This window comes from Hypanus sabinus, chromosome 5 (genome assembly GCF_030144855.1).
Source record: "Hypanus sabinus isolate sHypSab1 chromosome 5, sHypSab1.hap1, whole genome shotgun sequence".
NCBI lineage: Eukaryota > Metazoa > Chordata > Chondrichthyes > Myliobatiformes > Dasyatidae > Hypanus > Hypanus sabinus.
The window spans coordinates 659,736-678,323 of NC_082710.1; the positions used below are offsets into that span (position 1 = coordinate 659,736).

An 18,588-nucleotide genomic window follows, 5' to 3' on the forward strand; every position below is an offset into this window, starting at 1 on the left:
AGGGCTATGGTTAACCCTAGGGAATTTCTAAGGTAAGGACATGTTCGGTGTAGCTTAGTGGGCTGAAGGGTCTGTATTGTGCTGAAGGTTTTCTATGTTTCTCTGAACTAGATAGATTTTTACAAATATTTATGGTTCTGAGGTTACTTTTAATCAATACTAGGTTTTGTTTCAGTTTCATGTAATTATTCAAACATAAATTCAGCTTTCTGACTTAATAGTCCAACTCCTGGGGTGCTCATCTAACTGGCTACTAATATAACCATTAACACAATGTATAAAGAAACCCCTCAGTGTTTACTGGAACTAGAATATATCTTTACATGGAATTTAATATCCCATGAGCTACTGATATTCAGTACATTCAAGTGAATCAATTCCAACAATAGTGAAATTGTGGACTTGAAGGTTTAATATGTTGATATGCTAATTGTTAATATTAGGTTTCTCTTTGTTTCAATGGTGAAAATGCAAATAAGATAAATGGGAAAACATCCACTATTTCCTTGCAAAGCCACAATAACTTTACTCAGAGAAGCTGTGTCTGTTAGTTAATTAGCAAGAATATGCATTCTTAACCAATACAAACAATTTGTTGTTTGTTATCATCTGAATTGCACTGTCCATAAAGATGGTGAATTTGATAGTAACTTTCAAAAAGAAATTGGATGAAGAATTGAGGGGGAAATCTGCAGGGTGATGGTGAAAGAGACACAAGAGATTTTGCTGATGCTGGAGAAAACAGAGAGAAGTGTATCCAAGCAAAAGGATTTTCAAAGGCCTGTGAAGAGATAATTTTCCATCTCTCTGATATATGTTTCTTTTTGCATTTTCCACAATCAGCTATGCAAAACTTAAATGCTACAATTACCACGGAGATACCCACCACATTTACATCGAAGGAGGAATCACCAAGTAAGATTGAAATTTTAACTACAATATTTCCAAAGTCTAGCTTTTGGTAAATAAATAAAACTTGCACAGCAGAATGCCTCACAATAAAGTAAGTTCTAATGACTATATAATTCTTATTTCAACAGACTATCTTTCAGAGAGTAAAAGGAGCTTTAAAGTACTTTGATAAGTGTAATAATTGTTCTAACAGAGAAAAAAAAAACTCATTCAGTTTGCACCCAGCAAATTCTCGTAAATTGCAACAAGATATTCACAACCAGTCTTTAGTGACAGTGATTGAGAGGTAATTAATGGGAAGAACAACAGGGAAAACTTTTCTCCTTTTCTTCCAAACAGTGCAATAGGGTCATTTACACAGCCTGCAAAACCTGATAGTGATTCCTACCATCTCCAATATCTCCACTGGGTGACAATGACATGTGCTGTTCATAATAGAAACTTCTGTACATAATTGACAAACACCGTTATTGAGTTGTGTTCACTTTAAGAGACGATGCATGATGTGATGACTTTGCAGATTTACCTGTGTTTGTCAGTGTCAGGTATCAACATCTGGACCCTGTACAGATTACAGAGGAGGAGGTCTTTCTTACCCTGAGGCAAATCAGGGTGGGTAAAACCCCAGAGCCTGACAAGGTGTTCCCTTGAACTCTAAGGCAAGCAAGTTAAGAAATAGCCAGGGCCCAAGCAGAAATACTTAAAACATCCTTTGCAACAGGATAGGTACCAGAGTATTGGAGGATAGCAAATGTTGTTCCGCTGTTTTAAAAAGGCTCTAATCAGAAACCAGGAAATTATAGGGTGGTGAGTCTAACATCAGTTATGGGAAAGTTATTGTAAGGTATTCTAAGGGACTGGAAATATAAGTATTTGGATAGATATGGACTGTTTAAGGATAGTCAGCAATTTTTCATTTATGTGAAGAATAAAAGGATGACAGAAGTGAAGGTAGGACCGATTAGAGATAAAGGTGGGAAGATGTGCCTGGAGGCTGTGGAAGTGAGTGAGGTCCTCAATGAATACTTCTCTTTGGTATTCACCAATGAGAGGGAACTTGATGACGGTGAGGACAATATGAGTGAGGTTGATGTTCTGGAGCATATTGATATTAAGGGAGAGGAGGTGTTGGAGTTGTTAAAATACATTAGGACGGATAAGTCCCTGGGGCCTGATGGAATATTCCCCAGGCTGCTCCACGAGGTGAGGGAAGAGATTGCTGAGCCTCTGGCTAGGATCATTATGTCCTCATTGTCCACGGGAATGGTACCGGAGGATTGCAGGGAGGTGAATGTTGTCCCCTTGTTCAAAAAAGGTAGTAGGGATAGTCCGGGTAATTATAGACCAGTGAGCCTTACGTCTGTGGTGGGAAAGCTGTTGGAAAAGATTCTTAGAGATAGGATCTATGGGCATTAAGAGAATCATGGCCTAATCAGGGACAGTCAGCATGGCTTTCTGAAGGGCAGGTCATGTCTAACAAGCCTGGTAGAGTTCTTTGAGGAGGTGACCAGGCATATAGATGACGGTAGTGCAGTGGATGGGATCCACATGGAATTTAGTAAGGCGTTTGACAAGGTTCCACACGGTAGGCTTATTCAGAAAATCAGAAGGCATGGGATCCAGGGAAGTTTGGCCAGGTGGATTCAGATTTGGCTTGCCTGCAGAAGGCAGAGGGTCGTGGTGGAGGAAGTACATTCAGATTGGAGGGTTGTGACTAGAGGTGTCCCACAAGGATCTGTTCTGGGACCTCTACTTTTCGTGATTTTTATTAACAACCTGGATGCGGGGGTAGAAGGGTAGGTTGGCAAGTTTGCAGACGACACAAAGATTGGTGGTGTTGTAGATAGTGTAGAGGATTGTCAAAGATTTCAGAGAGACATTGATTGGATGCAGAAGTGGGCTGAGAAGTGGCAGATGGAGTTCAACCCGGAGAAGTGTGAGGTGGTACACTTTGGAAGGACAAACTCCAAGGCAGAGTACAAAGTAAATGGCAGGATTCTTGGTAGTGTGGAGGAGCAGAGGGATCTAGGGGTACATGTCCACAGATCCCTGAAAATTGCCTCACAGGTAGATAGGGTAGTCAAGAAAGCTTATGGGGTGTTAGCTTTCATAGGTCAAGGGATAGCGTTTAAGAGTCGTGATGTAATGATGCTGCTCTATAAAACTTTGGTTAGGCCACACTTGGAGTACTGTGTCTAGTTCTGGTTGCCTCACTATAGGAAGGATGTGGAAGCATTGGAAAGGGTACAGAGGAGACTTACCAGGATGCTACCTGGTTTAGAGAGTATGGATTATGATCAGAGATTAAGTGAGCTAGGGCTTTACTCTTTGGAGAGAAGGAGGGTGAGAGGAGACATGATAGAGGTGTATAAGATATTAAGAGAAATAGACAGAGTGGACAGCCAGCCTCTTCCCCAGGGCACCACTGCTCAATACAAGAGGACATGGCTTTAAGGTAAGGGGAGGGAAGTTCAAGGGGGATATTAGAGGAAGGTTTTTCACTCAGAGAGTGGTTGGTGTGTGGAATGCACTGCCTGCGTCAGTGATGGAGGCAGATACACTAGTGAAGTTTAAGAGACTACTAGACAGGTATATGGAGGAATTTAAGGTGGGGTATTATATGGGAGGCAGGGTTTGAGGATCGGCACAACATTGTGGGCCAAAGGGCCTGTAATGTGCTGTACAATTCTATGTTCTATGTTCATGCATGGTAGGTCATGTTTAACCAATCTTATGAAGATTTTCAAGAGATTTACCAGGAAAGTGGATGAAGGCAAGTCAGTTAACTTTAATAAAGCAGTTGACAATGTCCCACATGGGAGAGTGGTCAAAAAGGTTCAGTTGCTCAGCATTCAGGATGAGTTTGTAAATTGGATTAAACGTTGCCTTTCTGTGAGAAGCCAGAGAGTGGGGGTAGAGAGTTGCCTCTTTGACTGGAGGCCTGCAACTTGTGGTGTGCCACAGGGACTGGTACTGGGTCCTTTGTTGTTAGTTAAGAGCTGGGAAGTTGATTGGTGAAAAAGACAGAAGGCCATGGGAGAAAGAAAAGTGGGGAGGAGAACAAGAGGGAGGCAATTAATCTTCATCCCAGCTCTTTATTTCATCCCTCCCCTTTCAGGTTTCACCTATCACCTGGTGCTTCTCTCTCTCCTCCCCCCACCTTTTAAATTTACTCCTCAGCTCTTTTCCTCCAGTCACGCCGAAGGGTCTCAGCCTGAAACGTCGACTGTACTCTTTTCCATAGATGCTGCCTGACTTGCTGAGTTCCTCCAGCACTTTTTCTGTGCTTCTTTAATTTCCAGCATCTGTAGATTTTCTCTTGTTTGTAATTAGAGTACTGTGTGCAGATTTGGTCACAGGAAAAATCTAAAGAAGGTTGAAAGAGTCCAGAGAAAATTTACAAGGATGTTGCTGGGTGTGGAGCACCTGAATTATAAGGAAAGATTGAATAGGTTAGGAATATGTTCCTTAGAATGTAGAAGATTGAGAGGAGATTTGATAGAGGCAGCCAAAATTATGAGGGGTATAAATAGGGTAAATGCAAGCAGACTTTTTCCACTGAGGTTGTGTGGGACTACAACCAGAGGTTATGGGTTTAGAATGAAAGGTGAAATATTTAAAGGGAACATGAGGGGAAACTTCCTCACTCAGAGGATCCTGAGAGTTTGCAATAAGCTGCCAGCACAAGTAGTCCATGCAAGCTCAATTTCAACACTTAAGAGAAGTTTGGATAAGTTACATGGATAGTAGAGATATGGATACCTATGGTGCACTGTAGATTATTGCGAGTAAGCAGTTTACATGGTCTTGACATGAACTAGGTAGACTGAAGGGCCTGTTTCTGTGCTGTACTTCTCAATGACTCTATGACTCTAAAGGTCACAGCTAATGGTGTGTTCATAATGGAAGTAAAGGGATGCAATTTTTGTTAAGCACATAAAATGACCCTCATATGTATATTTTTAACAATATCCTACAAAATCCTCATCCAGAAGATACAGTTCTCTTCCTGAGATGACAGCAAGCACCAAGGTAAAAGTTGAGATATGTTTTTCCCTGGAAAATCAAATATTCAAGTTCAAAGTTTAAAGTTCAAATTTATTATTGAAGTATGAATACCGTATACAACCTTGAGATTCATCTTCTTGCAGGTGCTCACAAAGCAACGAAAAACGATAGAATTCACAGAAAATGCACACACATACAAAGTCTGCCACATATTCAGAGTGTAAACGAGGACAAGTTGTGCAAACAGTGAAAAGAAGTAAACAAATAACACATGGAACAGAGCCCTGAAAGTAAGTCCAGAGTGGCAGAGCCCGTTCAGTGCTAAGGCAAGTAAAGCCCATCCAGGAGCCTGAAGGTGAAAGAGGCCATAGTTGGGAGCTTAACGTCAAGGGATATACTTTCTATCAAAAGGACAGGCAGGAAAGCATAGGCAGTGGTATGACTCTGTTGGTAAGAGTTGGAATTATATCTTAAAAGAGGTGACAGAGTCAGAGAATGGTGAATGCTTGTGGGTGAAGTTAAGAAACTGCAAGGGTAAAAAATACCATTATGGGAATAATATATAGGCCTCCAAATAGTAGCCAAGATGTGGGGTTGAGATTGCAAAGGGAGCTGGAAAGGCATGTAATAAAGGTAAAACCTCAATGGTATTGAGGGACTTCAATATGCAAAGGGATTAGGAAAATCAAGTTGGTGTTGGATTGCAAGACAGAGAATTTGTTGATTGCCTATGAGCTGGCTTTTTAGAACAGCTTGTGGGTGAGCATACTTGGGGAAAGGTTACCTTAAATTGGGTTTTGTGAAATAACCCAGATCTTATTAGGGAGCTTAACATAAAGGAACCCTTAGGAGACAAAGATTATAATATGATTCATATTGCAATTTGAAGGGGAGAAGCATGTCACATATATCAGTATGACAGTGGAATAAAGGGAATTACAGAGGTATGAGAAAGGAGCTTGCCCAGGTGGATTGGAGGAGGATACTGGCAGGGATGAAGCAGAGCAGAGTTGGCTGAATAATTCACAAGGTGCAGGATAGATATGTCCCGCAGAAGAAGTTGTCCTCAAATTGCAGGAGTAGGCAACCATGGCTGACAAGGGAATTTAAGGTCAGTGACCAGTGGTGTTCTGCAGGGATCTGTTCTGTGACCCCCTCCTCTTTGTGATTTTTATAAATGACTTGGATGAAGAAGTAGAAGGGTAAGTTAGTAAGTTTGCTGATGACACAAAGGTTGGTGGTGTTGTGGATAGTGTGGAGGATTGTCAAAGGTTACAGAGGGTCTTCAATAGGATGCTAAACTGGGCTGAGAAGAGGCAAATGGAGTTCAACCCAGAGAAGTGTGAAGAAGTTCATTTTGGTAGGTCAAATTTGAAAACAGAATGTAGTATTAATAGTAAGACTCCTGGTGGTGTGGAGGATCAGAGAGATCTTAGGGTCCATGTCCATAGAACATTCAAAGCTGCTATGCAGGTTGACAATGTTGTTAAGAAGGTGTGTCAGGCTTCATCAACTGTGGGATTGAGTTCAAGAGCCGTGAATTAATGTTACAGCTATATAAGACCTTGGTTAGACTCCACAGATTACTGTGTTCAGTTCTGGTCACCTCACTACAGGAAGGATGTGGATAGTATAGAAAGAGTGCAGAGCATATTTACAAGGATGTTGCCTGGATAGGAGAGTGTGCCTTATTAGAATAGGTTGAGTGAAATTGGCCTTTTCTCCTTGGAGCAACAGAAGATGAGAGGTGACCTGATAGAGGTGTATAAGATGATGAGTGGCATTGATCATGTGGATAGCCAGAGGCCTTTTCCCAAGGCTGAAATGGATAACATCTGGGGGCAGAGTTTTAAGGTGCTCGGAAGTAGGTACAGAGGAGATGTCAGGGGAAAGTTTTTCACACAGAGAGTGGTGGATGTGTGGAAAACACTTCTGGCAATGGTGGTGGAGATGGATACAATAGGGTCTTTTAAGAGACTCTTAGATCGGTACATGGAGTTTAGAAAAATAGAGGATATGCAGTAGGGAAATTCTAGGCAGTTTCTAGAGAAAGTTACATGGTTGGCACAACGTTGTGGACCGAAGGGCCTGTAATGTGCCACAGATTTCTATGTTCTTAAGGACTGCAAAACAGCCCAGCAAAGGACATATAAGGTAACAAAAGTGACTGGAAAGTTGGATGATTGGGAAGCTTTCAAAATCCAACAAAAGGCAACTTGAAAAACTGTAAGAAGGGAAAAGATGAAATATGAGGGCAACATGACCAATAATATAAAGCAGGATACTATAAGTTTTTTCAGTTATATAATGAGTAAGAGGGAGGTGAGAGTTGATTTGGACAACTGGAAAGGTAATAATGGGGGACAAAGAAATGGCAGATGAACATACTGGGTACCTTTCATCAGTTTTCACTGTGGAAGTCACTAACAGTGTGCCAGAGGTCTGTGAGTATCAGGCAGCAGGAATGAGTGTCATTGCTATTACAAAGGAAAATGTGCTAGACAAACTGTAAGTTCTTAAGATGGATAAGTCACCTGGACCAGATGGACTACATCCCAGAGTCCTGAAGGAGGGACTGAAGAGATAATGGATGCATTGGTCATGATCTTTCAAGAATCATTTGATTCTGGCATGGTCCCAGAGGACTTGAACATTGCAAATGTCACTCCACTCTTTAAAAAGGGAGGAAGGCAAAAGACAAGAAATTATTGGCCAGTTAGCCTAACCTTAGTGGTTGAGAAAGTGTTGGATGAGATTAAGGATGAGATTTCATAGTACTTGGAGACTAATGATAAAATAGTTGAGTCTGTGATAAAAAAAAAAGGCAAGTGCAATGTTGGCATTTATTTCAAGCGGAATAGAATATAAAAGCAAGGAGATAATGTTGAGCCTTTATAAGACACTAGTCAAGCTGCATGAAGTATTGTCAACAGTTTTGGGCCCCATATCTTAGAAAGAATGTGTTATCATTGGAGAGAGTCCAGAGGAGGTTCACGAGGATGATTCCAGGAATGAAAGGGTTAACATGTGAGAAGTGTTTGGCAGCTTTGGGCCTGTACTCACTGAAAATCAAAAAAATATGGGGTATCTCATTGAAACCTACCGAACGTTCAAAGGACCAGATAAGGTAAATGTGGAGAGAATGTTTCCCATGGTGAGAGTACCCAGAACTAGAGAGCACAGCCTCAAAATTGAGGGTGACCTTTTAGAATAGAGGCATGGAGGATTGTTTTTAGCCAGTGAGCAGTGAATCTGTGGAATGCTCTGCAACAGACTGTGATGGAGGCCAAGTCCATGGGTATATTTAAGGCAGAAATTGATAGTTTCCTGAAGGGTCATGGTACCAAAGTATATGATGAAAAGGCAGGTGTATGGGGTTGAGTGGGATCTGGGATCAACCATGATGGAATGGTAAAGCAAACTTGATGGTGTGAATGGCCTAATTCTGCTCCTGTGTCCTATGGCCTTACGGCCACAGGGGAACAACTGCTTCCAAACCTGGTGGCATGTCTCCTGTGCTGGGCTAGTTAGTGGGTTAATCCTTTGTCACTCAGTTTGCCACTCCCAAATGGGAAGAGCTCACATATTGTACAAGCAGAGTTATCAATAAAGTTTAGTTGAATAGTCTCCATGCTGTCATGCTGGTTTGTGCTCTTCTTTCTCCCTTATATCAAACACAACATGATGTCAGAAGTGCTGGATCAGCAATGAATTCTGGTGACAGACCAAGAAGACTCCTAACAAGAAAGTATTTGCAGTAGGTCTGTTTTTGTTTGCCTATACCTGTGGGAGGTGTCTAGGGTCTTGTTGGTCAGGGATGCCTATGCTAGTTGCTAACTGTATCACTGAGATTGAGTTTAGATCTGGCCAGGGCTGCTAGGCAATGCCTTCAAGCTGCACTCAGAAGTTGATACACTATAATACTCTCAATGCACAGAGACACAGACACAGCAGAGAAGTCAGTCAAACTCTAAGCGAGAGAAAATGAGATTTTTGTGGTCCAAATAAATAACATACTAAACAAACTGGAAAAAGGAGCAAATATCTGCAGTACCTACGTATACTTAGCTTATAAAGCTCCGCAAGACATTTGATTTCTCTAAACCACAGAACTTTGAGAGGAGGCTTAAACACTTTGAGAGATTTAGGATTGCAAGCAATCTCACTCAGGCTTCAGAAGAGTGTCAAGCAAGCACACAGATATACTATATGGATGACAAAGCAGATGACATCATGGATGTTTAAGCCTGACAGATGCTCAGGAAAAGGAGTAAAAAAACTGCAGGACAATTTCAAAGAATATTTCATAAGAAAATAAAATGTGGAATATGAGAAGAAACATGGTATAGACAGAAAGACTCCAGAAAGAGGTGACAGTAGAGCTCAGCTCCAACAAAACAGACAAGCGAAACAAAAAGCAGGTAAAACATCCAAATGCAGGCAATGTAGCATGTTTCTATTCCACATCAGAGAGCTCTGTCCTCCAAAAGAAGTGAAATGACAGCTATGCAACAGAGTTGGCCATCATAAAAGCCAGTGTCATTTAAAAACAGTTCTTCAGGAGGTCAAAGAAGTCCATGATTCAGATAAAGAGAGAGCTTTCCTTGGGGCTCTAGATTCAAATACACAAGGCTGGTGTACTACAGTTCAGTTGCAAAATGAAGCAGTGACATTCAAAATGGACAGATGTCACTGCCATCCCCAAATGTCTGTCCACAAAACTGGTGAAGAAAACAGGCATTACACTGAACACAACAAAGAAAGTGCTCAAGGGGCCAGGGAAACATAAACTCTGTGTGAAAGGAATGTTTACTACTTCCATCTGTAAACGTGAGAAACGCCTAAAATAGGATGTCTATGGGGTTCAGACTTTCATCACACCACAACTGCAATTACATGCCATTGATAAGCTGCACCTTATTGCAAGGTTGATTCAGGATAGAGGGTCGTCCAATTAAAAAGGGATGCAGGGAAATTTCTTTAGCCATAGGATAGTGAATTTGTGGAATTTATTACCAAAGGTAGCTGTGGAGATCAGGTCGTTGGGTGTATTTAAGGCAGACCTTGATAGGTTCTTGATTGGACTTGACTTCAAAGGTTATGGGGAGAAGGCTGGGGAGTGGAGCTGAAATGGTGAAAGAAAATGATCAGCCGTGACTGAATGGCGGAGCAGTCTCGATGGGCCATATGGCCTAATTCTGCTCTTATGGTCTTATAGAGCTGAAAAAAGACAAATATCTTTTCTTTGTGGATTACTAGTCATAGTATGTTGAGGTGTCCAAGCTGTCCTCTACATCCACAACAGTTTTATACAGTACCTGAAAGCTGCATTCACTCACCAAGGAATACCAGAGACACCTGTGTCAGACAACAGTCCAGAATTTATCTGCTCAGACCCCAAAGCCTTTGCTAGGGGCTAATACTTGACAAGCAGTCCACAGTACCCACAGGCAAATGGGGAAATGAAAAGGGCAGTGCAAGCTGTTAAGAATTTCCTACTGAAGGCAAAAGACCCTGACAGAGGACTGCAAGATTATTACATCACACCTCTTGCGAATGGCTACGGTCCTTCAGTGCCATTAATGGGTCAAAGGACTGTGAACGAGGCTGCCCAATCTTCCTTCTTTTCTCCAACTTGACTTACTAGACTTAGACAAAGTGAGAAACTTTGAAACAATATGGCATGAGAAAACAAAGAGCATATATAATCTCAGACACAAGGAAAATCTTTGTCACCACTCAAGTGGTGATCAAATACAAATAAGAGAAAATCTGCAGATGCTGGAAATCTGAGCAACACACACAAAAGGCTGAAGGAACTCAGCAGGCCAGGCAGCATCAATAGAAAAAGTACAGTTAACGTATTGGGCTGAGACCCTTTGGCAGGATTTGAGAAAAAAGTTGAGAAGTAGATTTAAAAGGTGAGGGGAGGGGGGGATAGAAACACCAGGTGATAGGTGAAACCTGGAGGAGGAGGGATGAGGTAAAGATTTGGGAAGTTGTTTGATGAAGGAGACAGAAGACCGTGAAAGAAAAGAAAAGAGAGGAGGGGCACCAGAGGGAGGTGATGCGTGGGCAAGGAGATGAGGTGAGAGAGTGAAAAGGGGATGGGAAATGGAAGGTGGAATTGGGGGGCATTATTGAAAGTTTGAGAGATCAACATTCATGCCATCAGATAGAATATAAGGCGTTATTCCTCCAAACTAAGTGTGGCCTCAGACAGTGGAAGAGTCCATGGATGGACATATCAGAATGGGAATGGGAAGTGGAATTAAAATGAGTGGCCACTAGGCGATCCTGCTTGTTCTGGAGGATGGAGCTTAGGTGCTCACTGAAGCAGTCTCCCAATCTACGTTGGGATTCACCGATATACAGGAGGCCACACTGGGAGCACCGAATACAGTAAATGACCCCAATAGACACACAAGTGAAGTGTCACCTCACCTGGAAGTACTGTTTAGAGCCCTGGATGGTAGTGAGGGAAGAGGTGCTTTTTGGTTTAAGATAAATTCACCAAGGGAACAATAGTCCAGCAGTACACACTGGAATTGTTCGTCAATTTCAGTGACTATAATTTCAATATAGTTCTATAGACAAGAAGTACATACCTAGTTTTTCTTTTTATCCGATAAGGGCAGTTATTGTGGTAGTTAATGGGTTAATCCTATGTTATTCAGTTAACTACTCCCACATGGGAGCAATTCACATACTGTACAAGCAGTGTTATCAATGAAGTTTAGTTGAATCAATTCCATGCTGCTCTGCACTCTCCCTCATACCGAACACAATATCCTGGAGCCCCTTCCCAATGGTTTTAGCAAGAAGAGAGAGAGACCGTTTAAGCATAGGCAGACAGCGCTGAACATCTGTTCATTTTCCGCTTTCAGTCTTGACAATTTTAGTCTTGCTCAATGCTTTAATTGGCACAGAGTAATGAAGCCAAGAACAGGTTCATCTTCCACCATTAGCATCCGCCCCCAGCAATGGCCTTACCAGCATTTTTTTGTCTAGTTTGCCAAATCTCCTAGGAGATCTCAAAAGCACCAGTTTGCTTAGTCAGTTCAAAAGTACATCCCTTAAAGAGAAAATCTGGGTTGTGGACTACAGTGATACGAGTTCAGAAGAAGTATGTCTACTAGAGTATCTAGTAGGTCATCAAGCTGCAGCTCCAATTTCTTAAGATGTTCTTTGAGGAGCTGCTGCTTGGTGCATCTGGTTCAGATGTGATTATCTGGGAGACTGGAGGTCTCCCAGAACTCCTACATCTCAGACAAAGAAGATGATACAGTCCCGGGAGACATTTTCACAGCACTAACTGTGCCTTAATAGATGAAGAATGAAGAATAAAGAAGAAAAGAGCAGATCCTTCTTGTAAAATGGTGGCGCGACTGGACACAGCAACCTCTCAGGGGCCAACCAAAGGTGTTTTTCTTCTTCTTTAATTGCCATTTTTTGCAATCACAGGACAATCCAGGTCTACCCCATCAGTGACCTGTTCACTGGCAGAGGAGTTGGATGGTGCAGACCGTGTTGCTCCCTCCTACAGGAAGGCATCAAAGGCATCAGAGGTGGTGCACAAAGGCGGCATGCAGTATGACTGTGGGTGATTGTCTTAGATGTTTCCCTTGCGATAGGACCCTTGTGAACATTGATGATGTAAGATGCTGCAGGCCTGTTTCTCTTGTTTGGTGATGCAACAGATGGCAGGGGTGCTGTGTGGCCTTGGTTGTAGTGAGGACTAGGTCTCAAGCCACGGGCTTGCGTGCTACTGCAGTCCAAGAGAGGAGACGCCAGAGGTGGGGTAGTGTTTGTCCATGCTCAGTTGTGAGCTGTCCTCTCCCATCAGTGCTCCCTCCAATGTTCGATTGGTGGAATGACAAACTGGATTGTGTGTGTGTGTGTGTGTTTGTTTGTGGACTGCCTGGAACTGCACTATCAATTTGTGGGACATGTCACTGAGGGACTTGCGCTATACATATATTTTTTCTTGCATGACTGTATGTGTACTTGCTATCTTGAATGTGCTGTGTGCCTTCCACTGCATATGTAAAACAATTTGGCCTAAAGGAAAGCTACTTCATTTGGCAGTATTCATGTACATAATGGCTGAATGATAATTAAACTTGAATTTGAATACTTTCCTCATCCAAGCCTGATCTCACCTAAGCCTGATAAGCCAAAGCCTCCCCACTCTAACACAGGCCGACTCCAACAATGGCTGCTCTGCATGTTCTTGCCTTATTTTTATTTGCCCTTGTTAATGAATCCCTTTCACTGATTGGCACAGTTCAAACTCCAAAAACTGCCACAAAGGGTTATTTTTTAATCTTCAATCATAGACCTGCGTGAAGTTGCCTCTTCATCTCACGCTCCTGTTCACTGATTGGGCACAATTCAAACTCCAAAAGCTGCCACAAACAGCGGCTTTCACCAATGAGGCCTGAGAAAATAAATTTCACAGAACAATAATGAAGTGTTTATTAAACCAAAGTGCCACTTGTGATACAGATGATATTTTGTGTCTCTTGTACTTGTAGTAGTCAAAACAAGCACTGCTTGCAATATTGGCTGTGATAGTCCCTGGTCTTAAGAAGTGAACCTTTATAATTTTGTGTTCTATTCACCTGATAGTATTTCTGGCAGAAGAGAAGCCAAAGTTTCAAAAGGAGGCAACATTTTATCAGTGAAAGTTCACTGTGAAGATCCACTTGTACTTTTGGTCATTTGATACATTTACTGATAATTATTGATAATAATACATAGGTTTTAAATTTTCTAACATTCCTCCTCAAATATTTTCTGTTGAATTATTCTTTCTAAAAATAATCAGATTCTCTAAATTTGGAGCATTGCCACACAAGAGCAACATGGCTGTATATTTTGTGTGCTACTTTATTAGTGATTTTAATCACCCTCTTGGCAAAACTATAAGAACATAAAACATAGAAGCGTACAGCACAGGAGCAGGTTGTCCACCCACAATGTTACATTGAACCAGCTAAAAAGCAAATCAAAAACACCCAAATGCTAATTGCTCCTACCTACACCGTCCATATCCCTCCAGAATCAGGTTTATTATCACCAGCATGTATTGTAATTGTGAAATTTGTAAACTTATCAGCAGCAATTCAATGCAATACATAATATAGAAGAAAAAATGTAAATAAATAAGTAAATCAATTAAAGTATATGTAAGCTGAATAGATTAAAAATCGTGCAAAACTAGAATATATGAGGAGTGATTGATAAGTTCGTGGCCTAAGGTAGAAGGAGTCGTTTTTAGAAAACCTAACACATTAATTTTTCAACATAGTCCCCTCCTACACTTACACACAGTCCGGAAGTTGTGGAGCATATGGATTTTGGACCTCCAGTAAGTGTCTACAGATGGGTGATTGATAAATTTGATAAATCATCGCCTTCTACCTTAGTCCACAAACTTATCAATCACCCCTGCTGTGGACACTTCCTCGAGATCCAAGATCCGTATGCTCCATGACCACTGGACTAAGTGTGTAAATGTAGGTGTGGCTATGTTGAAAAAAAAATTTGTGCTAGGTTTTCTAAAATTGACTCCTACTTTAGGCCACGAACTTATCAATCACCCCTCGTATATTTAAAAAGTGAGGTAGTGTTCATGGGTTCAATGTTTATTTAGGAATCTGATGGCACAGGGGAAGAAGCTGTTCCTGAATCACTGAGTGTGTGCCTTCAGGCTTCTGTACCTCATACTCAATGGTAACAGTGAGAAAAGGGCATGCCCTAGGTGCTGGGGGTCCTTAATACTGGACGCTGCCTTTCTGAGACACCACTCCTTGAAGATGTCCTGGGTATATTGTAGGCTAGTGCCCAAGATGAAGCCAACTAAATCTACAACCCCCTGCAGCTTCTTTCGGTCTTGTGCAGTAGCACCCCCCCCAACCCACACCAGACAGTGATGCAGCCTGTCAGAGTGCTCTCCACGCTACAACTATAGAAGTTTTTGAGTTTATTTGTTGACATACCAAATCTCTCCAAACTCCTAATGAAGTATAGCCACTGTCTTGCCTGCTTTATAGCTGCATCGATATGTTGGGACCAGGTTAGATCCTCAGAGATCTTGACACCCAGGAACTTGAAACTGCTCATCCTCTCCACCTCTGACCTCTCTATGAGGATTGGTATGTGTTCCTTCATCTTACCATTGCTGAAGTCCACAATCAGCTCTTTTGTCTTACTGACGTTGAGTGCAAGATTGTTGCTGCAACACCACTCAACTAGCTGGTATATCTTGCTCCTGTACACCCTCTCATCTCCATCTGAGATCCTACCAACCATGGTTGTATCATCAGCATATTTATAGATGGTATCTGAGCTATGCCTAGACACACAGTCATGGGTATATCGAGAATAGAGTAGTGGGCTAAGCACACACCCCTGATGTGATCGTCAGTGAGGAGGTGATGTTATCACCAATCCACACAGATTGTGGTCTTCCATTTAGGAAGTCAAGGATCCAATTGGAGAGGGAGGTACAGAGGCCCGGGTTCTGTAACCTATCATCAGAATAGTGGGAACGATGGTGTTAAATGCTGAGCTATATTCGATAAACAGCATCCTGACGTAGGTATTTGTGTTGTCCAGGTGGTCTAAAGCGTGTGAAGAGCCATTGCGATTGCATCTGCCATTGACCTACTGTGGCGATAGGCAAATTGCATGGGTCCAGGTCCTTGCTGAGGCAAGAGTTCAGTCTAGTCTTGACCAACCTCTCAAAGCATTTCATCCCTGTCAATATGAGTGCAATAGTCATTAAGACAGCTCACATTATTCTTCTTAGGCACTGGTAAAATTGTTGCTTTTTTGAAGCAAGTGGGATCTTCCACCCGTAGCAGTGAGAGGTTGAAAATGTCCTTGAATACTCCTGCCAGCTGGTTGGCACAAGTTTTCAGAGCCTACCAAATACTCCGTCGAGGCCTTCCACCTTGCAAGGGTTCACTCTCTTTAAAGACAGCCTATCATCAGCCTCTGAGACAGAGATCACAGGGTCACCAGGTTCAGCAGGGATCTTCACAGCTGTAGTTGTGTTCTCACTTTCAAAGCGGGCATAGAAGGTGTTGAGTTCATCTGGTAGTGAAGCATCACTGGCATTCATGCTGTTGGGTTTTGCTTTGTAGGAATTAGTGTCTTACAAACCCTGCCAGAGTTGTCATGCATTCGATGTCACCTCCAACCTCATTCAAAATTGTCTCTTCGCCCCTGAAATAGCCCTTCACAAGTCATACCTGGTTTTCTGGTACAGACCATCTTCCATATATCCATGTGTCTATCCAAACATCTCTTAAAAGCTTCCAATATATTTACCTCTATCATCATATGAGGCAGCACATTCCAGGCATCCTTGCCTCTCTGAGTAAAAATCCTACCCCTCACATCTTCTATGGACCAACACCCTCTCACCTTTAATGCATGGCATCTGGTATTAAAGTTAATCAACCATTTACAAAACTGTTCATCATGAAATTTTGGAAGAGAAAGGTTACTGTGCTGCTATGCTAATTGTGAACATTGGATTTTCTTTGTTTGTGCTGGAAATGTAAACAAGATAAATAGAAAAGTAACCATCATTTCCTTGCCAAGCCATGATAACTATACTCTGAAAAACAGCATCTCTTGGTTAACAAGTAAAAATATCCATTCTTATCTGAGACCAACAAATTTGGCATTTGTTATAATCTGGACTGCACAATCTAGAAAAATTGTGAAATCAATTGTAACTTTCAAAAAGGAATTGGATTAAGGAATGACAGAAGAAAATGTGCAGAGCGATGGAGAAAGGAGAGACATAAGAGATTGTGCAGATCCATTGGTAGGTGAGGCTAGAACTAGGGGACATTGCCTCAAGATTCAAGGGAGAAGATTAAGACGGAGATGAAGAGAAACTGTTTCTCCCAGAGAGTGGTGAATCTGTGGAATTTGAGCCCTCTTCACTAAATATATTTAAAATACAGTTAGGTATATTTTTACGTAGTAGGGGAATGAAGGGTTATGGGGAAAAGGCAGGTAGATGGAGTTGAGTTTACAGACAGATCTGCCATGATCTTATTGAATGTTGGGGCAGACTCGATGGGTCGGATGGCCTACTCCTGTTCCTATCTCTTATGTTCTTATGTTCTTAAAAAGGAGGAAGGAGTGTCTCTAAATGAATGGAGTCATAGAGCCATAGGGAAGTACAGCACAGAAACAAGACCATCAGTCCATCTAGTTCATGCTGAACCATTTAAACTGCATACTCCTATTGACCTACACCAGCATCTCAGCTCTCCATACCCCTACCAGCCATGTACCTATCCAAACTACTTCATTTAAACATTGAAATCAATCTTGCATGCAGCACTCATGCTGGCAGCTCTTTTCATACTCTCATGGCCCTCTGAGTGAAGAGCTTTTTCTTAAACTTTTCACCTCTCACCCTCAACCCATGACCTCTGGTTGTAGTCCCACCCAACCTCAGTGAAAAAAGTCTGCTTCTATTTACCCTATCTATAACTCTCATAATTTTGTATACCTGTATCAAATCTCCTCTCAATTTTCTACATTCCAAGGAATAAAATAATAAACAATTCAATCTTTCCTTATTAAATTCCATCTGCCAATTTTCAGCCCATTTTCCAACTGGTCCAGATTCCTCTATAAGTCTTCCTCACTGTCCACTTCACAACCCCATCTTCGTATCTGCCACAAATTTGCTGTTTCAGTGAATCACATTATCATCCAGATGGTTGATACAGATGACAAACAACAACAGACTCAATACCAATCCCTGGGGCATGCCACTAGTCATAGACCTCCAGTCAGAGAGGCAACCATCTACTACCGTTCTCTGGCTTCTCCCACAGAGCCAATGTCTGATCCAGTTTACTACCTAATCTTGAATACTGAGTGAGTATTCTATTCAAGATCTTGTCAAATGCCTTAGTAAAGTCCATGAGACAACAGCCTTCATCAACTTTCCTGGTAACTTCCTCAAAAAAGTCCAAGATTGGTTAGACGTGACCTACTACACACAAAGCCATGCTGACTATCCTTAATCAGTCCATGTCTATCTAAATACTTATACATCCAGTCCCTCAGAATATGTTCCAATAACTTTCCAACCACTGATATCAGACTCACTGGCCTATAGTTTCCTGGTTTTATCTTTAGAGATTTGCTTGAACAGTGGAAGAACATTGGCTATCTTCCAATCCTCTGGTACCTATCTTGTCACTAAGATGTTTTAAATATCTCTGCTAGGGCTACAGCAATTTCTGCACTTGCCTCCTATAGAGTATGAGGGAATACCTTGTCAGGCCTTGGGGATTTATCCATGCCTTAATTTGCCTCAGGACTCCAAATAACTCCTTCTCTGTGATCGGTATAGGGTACATGAAGTTGATGCTGCTTTGCCTCACTCCTATAGACTCTGTTGTCCTGAGTAAATACACACGCAAAAAAATTATTTAAGATCTCCCCATCTCTTTTGGCTACATACATAGACTACCATTCTGATCTTTCAGAGGACCAGTTTTACTCTTAACATATCAGCAGAATCCCTTAGGATTCTCCTTTACTTCGTTTGCTAGGGCAAACTCATGCCTTCTTTTAGCCATCCTGATTTCTTTCTTAAGAGTTCTCCTGTATTTCTTATAC

The 18,588-nt window shown here is 41.7% G+C and overlaps 1 protein-coding gene across 9 annotated transcripts in view; it reads left to right on the plus strand.

The window, feature by feature from the left end:
* LOC132393875 (transmembrane protease serine 11C-like) overlaps positions 1–18,588 on the plus strand; it is a 141,529-nt gene that overhangs the window by 72,808 nt on the left and 50,133 nt on the right. For 8 of the 9 annotated variants that reach the window (XM_059969275.1, XM_059969274.1, XM_059969278.1 and 5 more), the window contains one exon: positions 844–915. The exons of the other annotated variant lie outside the window; for it this stretch is intronic. In XM_059969275.1, the coding sequence (XP_059825258.1) occupies positions 844–915 (72 nt within the window). The remainder of the gene's footprint in view (positions 1–843; positions 916–18,588) is intronic. 9 annotated transcript variants of the gene reach the window in all.